The sequence below is a fragment of the Ascaphus truei genome, chromosome 7 (genome assembly GCF_040206685.1).
Source record: "Ascaphus truei isolate aAscTru1 chromosome 7, aAscTru1.hap1, whole genome shotgun sequence".
Lineage (NCBI taxonomy): Eukaryota > Metazoa > Chordata > Amphibia > Anura > Ascaphidae > Ascaphus > Ascaphus truei.
In genome coordinates, this window is record NC_134489.1 from 9,198,330 (window position 1) to 9,212,250 (window position 13,921).

The following is a 13,921-nucleotide window of genomic DNA, read 5'->3' on the forward strand; positions in this document are numbered from 1 at the left end:
CTTCAGCACCGCCGCCAACTACACTAGCAGTGCCACATCCTCCCTCACACATCTGTCACTGCGCCCCAATCCTGCCCTTCAGCACCGCCAACTACACTAGCAGTGCCACATCCTCCCTCACACATCTGTCACTGCGCCCCAATCCTGCCCTTCAGCACTGCCAACTACACTAGCAGTTCCACATCCTCCCTCACACATCTGTCACTGCGCCCCAATCCTGCCCTTCAGCACCGCCAACTACACTAGCAGTGCCACATCCTCCCTCACACATCTGTCACTGCGCCCCAATCCTGCCCTTCAGCACCGCCAACTACACTAGCAGTGCCACATCCTCCCTCACACATCTGTCACTGCGCCCCAATCCTGCCCTTCAGCACCGCCAACTACACTATCAGTTCCACATCCTCCCTCACACATCTGTCACTGCGCCCCAATCCTGCCCTTCAGCACTGCCAACTACACTAGCAGTTCCACATCCTCCCTCACACATCTGTCACTGCGCCCCAATCCTGCCCGTCAGCACCGCCAACTACACTAGCAGTTCCACATCCTCCCTCACACATCTGTCACTGCGCCCCAATCCTGCCCTTCAGCACCGCCAACTACACTAGCAGTTCCACATCCTCCCTCACACATCTGTCACTGCGCCCCAATCCTGCCCTTCAGCACCGCCAACTACACTAGCAGTTCCACATCCTCCTCCACACATCTGTCACTGCGCCCCAATCCTGCCCTTCAGCACCGCCAACTACTCTAGCAGTTCCACATCCTCCCTCACACATCTGTCACTGCGCCCCAATCCTGCCCTTCAGCACCGCCAACTACACTAGCAGTTCCACATCCTCCTCCACACATCTGTCACTGCGCCCCAATCCTGCCCTTCAGCACCGCCAACTACACTAGCAGTGCCACATCCTCCCTCACACATCTGTCACTGCGCCCCAATCCTGCCCTTCAGCACCGCCAACTACACTAGCAGTGCCACATCCTCCCTCACACATCTGTCACTGCGCCCCAATCCTGCCCTTCAGCACTGCCAACTACACTAGCAGTTCCACATCCTCCCTCACACATCTGTCACTGCGCCCCAATCCTGCCCTTCAGCACCGCCAACTACACTAGCAGTTCCACATCCTCCCTCACACATCTGTCACTGCGCCCCAATCCTGCCCTTCAGCACCGCCAACTACACTAGCAGTTCCACATCCTCCCTCACACATCTGTCACTGCGCCCCAATCCTGCCCTTCAGCACTGCCAACTACACTAGCAGTTTCACATCCTCCCTCACACATCTGTCACTGCGCCCCAATCCTGCCCTTCAGCACCGCCAACTACACCAGCAGTTCCACATCCTCCCTCACACATCTGTCACTGCGCCCCAATCCTGCCCTTCAGCACTGCCAACTACACTAGCAGTTCCACATCCTCCCTCACACATCTGTCACTGCGCCCCAATCCTGCCCTTCAGCACCGCCAACTACACTAGCAGTGCCACATCCTCCCTCACACATCTGTCACTGCGCCCCAATCCTGCCCTTCAGCACTGCCAACTACACTAGCAGTTCCACATCCTCCCTCACACATCTGTCACTGCGCCCCAATCCTGCCCTTCAGCACCGCCAACTACACTATCAGTTCCACATCCTCCCTCACACATCTGTCACTGCGCCCCAATCCTGCCCTTCAGCACCGCCAACTACACTAGCAGTTCCACATCCTCCCTCACACATCTGTCACTGCGCCCCAATCCTGCCCTTCAGCACTGCCAACTACACTAGCAGTTCCACATCCTCCCTCACACATCTGTCACTGCGCCCCAATCCTGCCCTTCAGCACCGCCAACTACACTAGCAGTGCCACATCCTCCCTCACACATCTGTCACTGCGCCCCAATCCTGCCCTTCAGCACCGCCAACTACACTAGCAGTTCCACATCCTCCCTCACACATCTGTCACTGCGCCCCAATCCTGCCCTTCAGCACCGCCAACTACACTAGCAGTTCCACATCCTCCCTCACACATCTGTCACTGCGCCCCAATCCTGCCCTTCAGCACCGCCAACTACACTAGCAGTGCCACATCCTCCCTCACACATCTGTTACTGCGCCCCAATCCTGCCCTTCAGCACCGCCAACTACACTAGCAGTGCCACATCCTCCCTCACACATCTGTCACTGCGCCCCAATCCTGCCCTTCAGCACCGCCAACTACACTAGCAGTTCCACATCCTCCCTCACACATCTGTCACTGCGCCCCAATCCTGCCCTTCAGCACCGCCGCCAACTACACTAGCAGTTCCACATCCTCCCTCACACATCTGTCACTGCGCCCCAATCCTGCCCTTCAGCACTGCCAACTACACTATCAGTTCCACATCCTCCCTCACACATCTGTCACTGCGCCCCAATCCTGCCCTTCAGCACTGCCAACTACACTAGCAGTTCCACATCCTCCCTCACACATCTGTCACTGCGCCCCAATCCTGCCCTTCAGCACTGCCAACTACACTAGCAGTTCCACATCCTCCCTCACACATCTGTCACTGCGCCCCAATCCTGCCCTTCAGCACCGCCAACTACACTAGCAGTTCCACATCCTCCCTCACACATCTGTCACTGCGCCCCAATCCTGCCCTACATCACTGCCAACTACACTAGCAGTGCCACATCCTCCCTCACACATCTGTCACTGCGCCCCAATCCTGCCCTTCAGCACCGCCAACTACACTAGCAGTGCCACATCCTCCCTCACACATTTGTCACTGCGCCCCAATCCTGCCCTTCAGCACCGCCAACTACACTAGCAGTTCCACATCCTCCCTCACACATCTGTCACTGCGCCCCAATCCTGCCCTTCAGCACCGCCAACTACACTAGCAGTGCCACATCCTCCCTCACACATCTGTCACTGCGCCCCAATCCTGCCCTTCAGCACCGCCAACTACACTAGCAGTGCCACATCCTCCCTCACACATCTGTCACTGCGCCCCAATCCTGCCCTTCAGCACTGCCAACTACACTAGCAGTGCCACATCCTCCCTCACACATCTGTCACTGCGCCCCAATCCTGCCCTTCAGCACCGCCAACTACACTAGCAGTTCCACATCCTCCCTCACACATCTGTCACTGCGCCCCAATCCTGCCCTTCAGCACCGCCAACTACACTAGCAGTGCCACATCCTCCCTCACACATCTGTCACTGCGCCCCAATCCTGCCCTTCAGCACCGCCAACTACACTAGCAGTGCCACATCCTCCCTCACACATCTGTCACTGCGCCCCAATCCTGCCCTTCAGCACTGCCAACTACACTAGCAGTTCCACATCCTCCCTCACACATCTGTCACTGCGCCCCAATCCTGCCCTTCAGCACCGCCGCCAACTACACTAGCAGTTCCACATCCTCCCTCACACATCTGTCACTGCGCCCCAATCCTGCCCTTCAGCACCGCCAACTACACTAGCAGTGCCACATCCTCCCTCACACATCTGTCACTGCGCCCCAATCCTGCCCTTCAGCACCGCCAACTACACTAGCAGTTCCACATCCTCCCTCACACATCTGTCACTGCGCCCCAATCCTGCCCTTCAGCACCGCCAACTACACTAGCAGTTCCACATCCTCCCTCACACATCTGTCACTGCGCCCCAATCCTGCCCTTCAGCACCGCCAACTACACTAGCAGTTCCACATCCTCCCTCACACATCTGTCACTGCGCCCCAATCCTGCCCTTCAGCTCCGCCGCCAACTACACTAGCAGTTCCACATCCTCCCTCACACATCTGTCACTGCGCCCCAATCCTGCCCTTCAGCACTGCCAACTACACTAGCAGTTCCACATCCTCCCTCACACATCTGTCACTGCGCCCCAATCCTGCCCTTCAGCACCGCCAACTACACTAGCAGTTCCACATCCTCCCTCACACATCTGTCACTGCGCCCCAATCCTGCCCTTCAGCACCGCCAACTACACTAGCAGTTCCACATCCTCCCTCACACATCTGTCACTGCGCCCCAATCCTGCCCTTCAGCACCGCCAACTACACTATCAGTTCCACATCCTCCTCCACACATCTGTCACTGCGCCCCAATCCTGCCCTTCAGCACCGCCAACTACACTATCAGTTCCACATCCTCCCTCACACATCTGTCACTGCGCCCCAATCCTGCCCTTCAGCACCGCCAACTACACTAGCAGTTCCACATCCTCCCTCACACATCTGTCACTGCGCCCCAATCCTGCCCTTCAGCACCGCCAACTACACTAGCAGTTCCACATCCTCCCTCACACATCTGTCACTGCGCCCCAATCCTGCCCTTCAGCACCGCCGCCAACTACACTATCAGTGCCACATCCTCCCTCACACATCTGTCACTGCGCCCCAATCCTGCCCTTCAGCACTGCCAACTACACTAGCAGTGCCACATCCTCCCTCACACATCTGTCACTGCGCCCCAATCCTGCCCTTCAGCACCGCCAACTACACTAGCAGTGCCACATCCTCCCTCACACATCTGTCACTGCGCCCCAATCCTGCCCTTCAGCACCGCCAACTACACTAGCAGTGCCACATCCTCCCTCACACATCTGTCACTGCGCCCCAATCCTGCCCTTCAGCACCGCCAACTACACTAGCAGTGCCACATCCTCCCTCACACATCTGTCACTGCGCCCCAATCCTGCCCTTCAGCACCGCCAACTACACCAGCAGTTCCACATCCTCCCTCACACATCTGTCACTGCGCCCCAATCCTGCCCTTCAGCACCGCCAACTACACTAGCAGTGCCACATCCTCCCTCACACATCTGTCACTGCGCCCCAATCCTGCCCTTCAGCACCGCCGCCAACTACACTAGCAGTTCCACATCCTCCTCCACACATCTGTCACTGCGCCCCAATCCTGCCCTTCAGCACCGCCAACTACACTATCAGTTCCACATCCTCCCTCACACATCTGTCACTGCGCCCCAATCCTGCCCTTCAGCACTGCCAACTACACTAGCAGTTCCACATCCTCCCTCACACATCTGTCACTGCGCCCCAATCCTGCCCTTCAGCACCGCCAACTACACTAGCAGTTCCACATCCTCCCTCACACATCTGTCACTGCGCCCCAATCCTGCCCTTCAGCACTGCCAACTACACTAGCAGTTCCACATCCTCCCTCACACATCTGTCACTGCGCCCCAATCCTGCCCTTCAGCACCGCCAACTACACTAGCAGTGCCACATCCTCCCTCACACATCTGTCACTGCGCCCCAATCCTGCCCTTCAGCACCGCCAACTACACTATCAGTTCCACATCCTCCCTCACACATCTGTCACTGCGCCCCAATCCTGCCCTTCAGCACCGCCAACTACACTAGCAGTGCCACATCCTCCCTCACACATCTGTCACTGCGCCCCAATCCTGCCCTTCAGCACTGCCAACTACACTAGCAGTTCCACATCCTCCCTCACACATCTGTCACTGCGCCCCAATCCTGCCCTTCAGCACCGCCAACTACACTAGCAGTTCCACATCCTCCCTCACACATCTGTCACTGCGCCCCAATCCTGCCCTTCAGCACTGCCAACTACACTAGCAGTGCCACATCCTCCCTCACACATCTGTCACTGCGCCCCAATCCTGCCCTTCAGCACCGCCAACTACACTAGCAGTTCCACATCCTCCCTCACACATCTGTCACTGCGCCCCAATCCTGCCCTTCAGCACCGCCAACTACACTAGCAGTTCCACATCCTCCCTCACACATCTGTCACTGCGCCCCAATCCTGCCCTTCAGCACCGCCAACTACACTAGCAGTTCCACATCCTCCCTCACACATCTGTTACTGCGCCCCAATCCTGCCCTTCAGCACCGCGCCAACTACACTAGCAGTTCCACATCCTTCCTCACACATCTGTCACTGCGCCCCAATCCTGCCCTTCAGCACCGCCAACTACACTAGCAGTTCCACATCCTTCCTCACACATCTGTCACTGCGCCCCAATCCTGCCCTTCAGCACCGCCAACTACACTAGCAGTTCCACATCCTCCCTCACACATCTGTCACTGCGCCCCAATCCTGCCCTTCAGCACCGCCAACTACACTAGCAGTTCCACATCCTCCCTCACACATCTGTTACTGCGCCCCAATCCTGCCCTTCAGCACTGCCAACTACACTAGCAGTTCCACATCCTCCCTCACACATCTGTTACTGCGCCCCAATCCTGCCCTTCAGCACCGCCAACTACACTAGCAGTGCCACATCCTCCCTCACACATCTGTCACTGCGCCCCAATCCTGCCTTCAGCACCGCCAACTACACTAGCAGTTCCACATCCTCCCTCACACATCTGTCACTGCGCCCCAATCCTGCCCTTCAGCACCGCCAACTACACTAGCAGTTCCACATCCTCCCTCACACATCTGTCACTGCGCCCCAATCCTGCCCTTCAGCACTGCCAACTACACTAGCAGTTCCACATCCTCCCTCACACATCTGTCACTGCGCCCCAATCCTGCCCTTCAGCACCGCCAACTACACTAGCAGTGCCACATCCTCCCTCACACATCTGTCACTGCGCCCCAATCCTGCCCTTCAGCACCGCCAACTACACTAGCAGTTCACATCCTCCCTCACACATCTGTCACTGCGCCCCAATCCTGCCCTTCAGCACCGCCAACTACACTAGCAGTGCCACATCCTCCTCACACATCTGTCACTGCGCCCCAATCCTGCCCTTCAGCACCGCCAACTACACTAGCAGTGCCACATCCTCCCTCACACATCTGTTACTGCGCCCCAATCCTGCCCTTCAGCACCGCCAACTACACTAGCAGTTCCACATCCTCCCTCACACATCTGTCACTGCGCCCCAATCCTGCCCTTCAGCACTGCCAACTACACTAGCAGTTCACATCCTCCCTCACACATCTGTCACTGCGCCCCAATCCTGCCCTTCAGCACCGCCAACTACACCAGCAGTTCCACATCCTCCCTCACACATCTGTCACTGCGCCCCAATCCTGCCCTTCAGCACCGCCGCCAACTACACTAGCAGTGCCACATCCTCCCTCACACATCTGTCACTGCGCCCCAATCCTGCCCTTCAGCACCGCCAACTACACTAGCAGTGCCACATCCTCCCTCACACATCTGTCACTGCGCCCCAATCCTGCCCTTCAGCACCGCCAACTACACCAGCAGTTCCACATCCTCCCTCACACATCTGTCACTGCGCCCCAATCCTGCCCTTCAGCACCGCCAACTACACTAGCAGTGCCACATCCTCCCTCACACATCTGTCACTGCGCCCCAATCCTGCCCTTCAGCACCGCCGCCAACTACACTAGCAGTTCCACATCCTCCTCCACACATCTGTCACTGCGCCCCAATCCTGCCCTTCAGCACCGCCAACTACACTATCAGTTCCACATCCTCCTCACACATCTGTCACTGCGCCCCAATCCTGCCCTTCAGCACTGCCAACTACACTAGCAGTTCCACATCCTCCCTCACACATCTGTCACTGCGCCCCAATCCTGCCCTTCAGCACCGCCAACTACACTAGCAGTTCCACATCCTCCCTCACACATCTGTCACTGCGCCCCAATCCTGCCCTTCAGCACTGCCAACTACACTAGCAGTTCCACATCCTCCCTCACACATCTGTCACTGCGCCCCAATCCTGCCCTTCAGCACCGCCAACTACACTAGCAGTGCCACATCCTCCCTCACACATCTGTCACTGCGCCCCAATCCTGCCCTTCAGCACCGCCAACTACACTATCAGTTCCACATCCTCCCTCACACATCTGTCACTGCGCCCCAATCCTGCCCTTCAGCACCGCCAACTACACTAGCAGTGCCACATCCTCCCTCACACATCTGTCACTGCGCCCCAATCCTGCCCTTCAGCACTGCCAACTACACTAGCAGTTCCACATCCTCCCTCACACATCTGTCACTGCGCCCCAATCCTGCCCTTCAGCACCGCCAACTACACTAGCAGTTCCACATCCTCCCTCACACATCTGTCACTGCGCCCCAATCCTGCCCTTCAGCACCGCCAACTACACTAGCAGTTCCACATCCTCCCTCACACATCTGTCACTGCGCCCAATCCTGCCCCTTCAGCACCGCCAACTACACTAGCAGTTCCACATCCTCCCTCACACATCTGTCACTGCGCCCAATCCTGCCCTTCAGCACCGCCAACTACACTAGCAGTTCCACATCCTCCCTCACACATCTGTCACTGCACCCCAATCCTGCCCTTCAGCACCGCCAACTACACTAGCAGTTCCACATCCTACCTCACACATCTGTCACTGCGCCCCAATCCTGCCCTTCAGCACCGCCAACTACACTAGCAGTGCCACATCCTCCCTCACACATCTGTCACTGCGCCCAATCCTGCCCTTCAGCACCGCCAACTACACTATCAGTTCCACATCCTCCCTCACACATCTGTCACTGCGCCCCAATCCTGCCCTTCAGCACCGCCAACTACACTAGCAGTGCCACATCCTCCCTCACACATCTGTCACTGCGCCCAATCCTGCCCTTCAGCACCGCCAACTACACTATCAGTTCCACATCCTCCCTCACACATCTGTCACTGCACCCCAATCCTGCCCTTCAGCACTGCCAACTACACTAGCAGTGCCACATCCTCCCTCACACATCTGTCACTGCGCCCCAATCCTGCCCTTCAGCACCGCCAACTACACTAGCAGTTCCACATCCTCCCTCACACATCTGTCACTGCGCCCCAATCCTGCCCTTCAGCACCGCCAACTACACTAGCAGTTCCACATCCTCCCTCACACATCTGTCACTGCACCCCAATCCTGCCCTTCAGCACCGCCAACTACACTAGCAGTTCCACATCCTCCCTCACACATCTGTTACTGCGCCCCAATCCTGCCCTTCAGCACCGCCGCCAACTCCTCTACACTAGCAGTTCCACATCCTTCCTCACACATCTGTCACTGCGCCCCAATCCTGCCCTTCAGCACCGCCAACTACACTAGCAGTTCCACATCCTTCCTCACACATCTGTCACTGCGCCCCAATCCTGCCCTTCAGCACCGCCAACTACACTAGCAGTTCCACATCCTCCCTCACACATCTGTCACTGCGCCCCAATCCTGCCCTTCAGCACCGCCAACTACACTAGCAGTTCCACATCCTCCCTCACACATCTGTTACTGCGCCCCAATCCTGCCCTTCAGCACTGCCAACTACACTAGCAGTTCCACATCCTCCCTCACACATCTGTTACTGCGCCCCAATCCTGCCCTTCAGCACCGCCAACTACACTAGCAGTGCCACATCCTCCCTCACACATCTGTCACTGCGCCCCAATCCTGCCCTTCAGCACCGCCAACTACACTAGCAGTTCCACATCCTCCTCACACATCTGTCACTGCGCCCCAATCCTGCCCTTCAGCACCGCCAACTACACTAGCAGTTCCACATCCTCCCTCACACATCTGTCACTGCGCCCCAATCCTGCCCTTCAGCACTGCCAACTACACTAGCAGTTCCACATCCTCCCTCACACATCTGTCACTGCGCCCCAATCCTGCCCTTCAGCACCGCCAACTACACTAGCAGTGCCACATCCTCCCTCACACATCTGTCACTGCGCCCCAATCCTGCCCTTCAGCACCGCCAACTACACTAGCAGTGCCACATCCTCCCTCACACATCTGTCACTGCGCCCCAATCCTGCCCTTCAGCACCGCCAACTACACTAGCAGTGCCACATCCTCCCTCACACATCTGTTACTGCGCCCCAATCCTGCCCTTCAGCACCGCCAACTACACTAGCAGTTCCACATCCTCCCTCACACATCTGTCACTGCGCCCCAATCCTGCCCTTCAGCACTGCCAACTACACTAGCAGTTCCACATCCTCCCTCACACATCTGTCACTGCGCCCCAATCCTGCCCTTCAGCACCGCCAACTACACCAGCAGTTCCACATCCTCCCTCACACATCTGTCACTGCGCCCCAATCCTGCCCTTCAGCACCGCCGCCAACTACACTAGCAGTGCCACATCCTCCCTCACACATCTGTCACTGCGCCCCAATCCTGCCCTTCAGCACCGCCAACTACACTAGCAGTTCCACATCCTCCCTCACACATCTGTCACTGCGCCCCAATCCTGCCCTTCAGCACTGCCAACTACACTAGCAGTTCCACATCCTCCCTCACACATCTGTTACTGCGCCCCAATCCTGCCCTTCAGCACCGCCAACTACACTAGCAGTGCCACATCCTCCCTCACACATCTGTCACTGCGCCCCAATCCTGCCCTTCAGCACCGCCGCCAACTACACTAGCAGTGCCACATCCTCCCTCACACATCTGTCACTGCGCCCCAATCCTGCCCTTCAGCACCGCCAACTACACTAGCAGTTCCACATCCTCCCTCACACATCTGTCACTGCGCCCCAATCCTGCCCTTCAGCACCGCCGCCAACTACACTAGCAGTGCCACATCCTCCCTCACACATCTGTCACTGCGCCCCAATCCTGCCCTTCAGCACCGCCAACTACACTAGCAGTGCCACATCCTCCCTCACACATCTGTCACTGCGCCCCAATCCTGCCCTTCAGCACCGCCAACTACACTAGCAGTTCCACATCCTCCCTCACACATCTGTCACTGCGCCCCAATCCTGCCCTTCAGCACCGCCAACTACACTAGCAGTGCCACATCCTCCCTCACACATCTGTCACTGCGCCCCAATCCTGCCCTTCAGCACCGCCAACTACACTAGCAGTTCCACATCCTCCCTCACACATCTGTCACTGCGCCCCAATCCTGCCCTTCAGCACCGCCAACTACACCAGCAGTTCCACATCCTCCCTCACACATCTGTCACTGCGCCCAATCCTGCCCTTCAGCACCGCCAACTACACTAGCAGTTCCACATCCTCCCTCACACATCTGTCACTGCGCCCCAATCCTGCCTTCAGCACTGCCAACTACACTAGCAGTTCCACATCCTCCCTCACACATCTGTTACTGCGCCCCAATCCTGCCCTTCAGCACCGCCAACTACACTAGCAGTGCCACATCCTCCCTCACACATCTGTCACTGCGCCCCAATCCTGCCCTTCAGCACCGCCGCCAACTACACTAGCAGTGCCACATCCTCCCTCACACATCTGTCACTGCGCCCCAATCCTGCCCTTCAGCACCGCCAACTACACTAGCAGTGCCACATCCTCCCTCACACATCTGTCACTGCGCCCCAATCCTGCCCTTCAGCACCGCCAACTACACTAGCAGTGCCACATCCTCCCTCACACATCTGTCACTGCGCCCCAATCCTGCCCTTCAGCACCGCCGCCAACTACACTAGCAGTGCCACATCCTCCCTCACACATCTGTCACTGCGCCCCAATCCTGCCCTTCAGCACCGCCGCCAACTACACTAGCAGTGCCACATCCTCCCTCACACATCTGTCACTGCGCCCAATCCTGCCCTTCAGCACTGCCAACTACACTAGCAGTTCCACATCCTCCTCACACATCTGTCACTGCGCCCCAATCCTGCCCTTCAGCACCGCCAACTACACTAGCAGTTCCACATCCTCCCTCACACATCTGTCACTGCGCCCCAATCCTGCCCTTCAGCACTGCCAACTACACTAGCAGTTCCACATCCTCCCTCACACATCTGTCACTGCGCCCCAATCCTGCCCTTCAGCACCGCCAACTACACTAGCAGTGCCACATCCTCCCTCACACATCTGTCACTGCGCCCCAATCCTGCCCTTCAGCACCGCCAACTACACTAGCAGTTCCACATCCTCCCTCACACATCTGTCACTGCGCCCCAATCCTGCCCTTCAGCACTGCCAACTACACTAGCAGTGCCACATCCTCCCTCACACATCTGTCACTGCGCCCCAATCCTGCCCTTCAGCACCGCCAACTACACTAGCAGTTCCACATCCTCCCTCACACATCTGTCACTGCGCCCCAATCCTGCCCTTCAGCACTGCCAACTACACTAGCAGTGCCACATCCTCCCTCACACATCTGTCACTGCGCCCCAATCCTGCCCTTCAGCACCGCCAACTACACTAGCAGTGCCACATCCTCCTCACACATCTGTCACTGCGCCCCAATCCTGCCCTTCAGCACCGCCAACTACACTAGCAGTGCCACATCCTCCCTCACACATCTGTCACTGCGCCCCAATCCTGCCCTTCAGCACCGCCGCCAACTACACTAGCAGTGCCACATCCTCCCTCACACATCTGTCACTGCGCCCCAATCCTGCCCTTCAGCACCGCCAACTACACTAGCAGTTCCACATCCTCCCTCACACATCTGTTTAGTTATTTTATTGGGGATATACAGCTAACACACAGACTGGAAAAGAGATGTGGAACTGGAGCACAGCAAAAGATCCAGGGGCAACGCCAGATAAAATAGTTTATTGTAAAGCTATGATGGAATACAGATAGACAACGCACCTACGCGTTTCGTGCGGAAGCACTTTATCCTTTCTTATTGTGGACAAGTACTTAAGCACCCAGGAACTACATGAATGCATCATACCAGTTGTATATAGGGTATACATGAACTACATGAATGCATCACACCAGTTGTACATAGGGTATACATGAATGCATCACACCAGTTGTACATAGGGTATACATGAATGCATCACACCAGTTGTACATAGGGTATACATGAATGCATCACACCAGTTGTATATAGGGTATACATGTACTACATGAATGCATCAGACCAGAATCCTGCTCTGACGAAAGGACCCCGGACGCGTTTTTATACAAAGCGGTGATGCGGGAATTGTATGACCTATTGTAACCGCTAATGTGATATCGATCTGCTGGGACTGTACCCCATCCCTGCGTTATTTCTGTGCCCGTAACTCCCACCCATCCTCTCCCCCTTCTAGTTGCTGTACCGCTTACTATGTGACAATCCGATACAGTCTGTGTGTTGCCTCTCCACAGGGCTGTTTGCGGAAAGTAGCGTGCAGGTCCTGCAGAAGGAGCTGGCCTGGGAGTGCAACTACACCCGAGAAGCCAAGTGTGCCAAAAGATTCAGGTGATGTCGTGTGTTCGGGTGACAGCGTGTCTGCATTTATTTGCAGTCATACAGTTTCACTTCCTCATAACACCATTGGGTAATTGTATCTATGAATCATGATGACACTGCGCTATATTTACTAAGCAGTGTTTTTCCATCATTCTTTCAGCGCCAGAAGATCATTTACTGCCCATTGACTTGAATCTTATACTATATTAGTGAAAGCACTGTATGTTTGCCTGCCTGGATGTCCGGTGTCCCTAGCGGCAATCTCATTGGTCCCTTGGGCCGCCCGCCCCCGCACACCTCTCATTGGCCTCACACACTCACACCACCCCCTTGGCCCGCCCCCCACACCTCTCATTGGGCTCACACACTCACACCACCCCCTTGGCCCGCCCCCCACACCTCTCATTGGCCTGAGGCGGAGCGACGGGCCAGAGGTCCAAAAAAAAAAAAACACATCACTATACACACACACACACACACATCACTATACACACACACACACACACAGTGTGTTACATACATTAGCGGGGCTCACAGTGTTAGCAGCACATCTCCCGCTCTCTTCCCCACCGGTCCCGGAGGCTCCGCCTCTTCCTCCGCCTCTCCCTGTTTCCCGCGCTTTCACCCCCCCCCCTCCACGTGGGAGCTGCCGGACGGGTGAGTGAGCGGTCTTCACGTCCCCTCACCCCCCTTCACCTCCCCTCACTCACTTCCCCTCCACCCCCCCCCCCCCCGGCGCCGCTACAGTCAGCGGGGGAGCGGAGTGATCACCTCCCCTCACTCACTTCCCCTCCACCCACTCCCCCCCGGCGCCGCTACACTCAGCGGG

The 13,921-nt window shown here is 57.0% G+C and overlaps 1 protein-coding gene across 1 annotated transcript in view; it reads left to right on the forward strand.

The window, feature by feature from the left end:
* COQ8B (coenzyme Q8B) overlaps positions 1 to 13,921 on the forward strand; it is a 54,400-nt gene that overhangs the window by 23,186 nt on the left and 17,293 nt on the right. Inside the window, exon 10 of the mRNA XM_075609958.1 lies at positions 13,008 to 13,101. Coding sequence (XP_075466073.1) covers positions 13,008 to 13,101 — 94 coding nt within the window. The remainder of the gene's footprint in view (positions 1 to 13,007; positions 13,102 to 13,921) is intronic.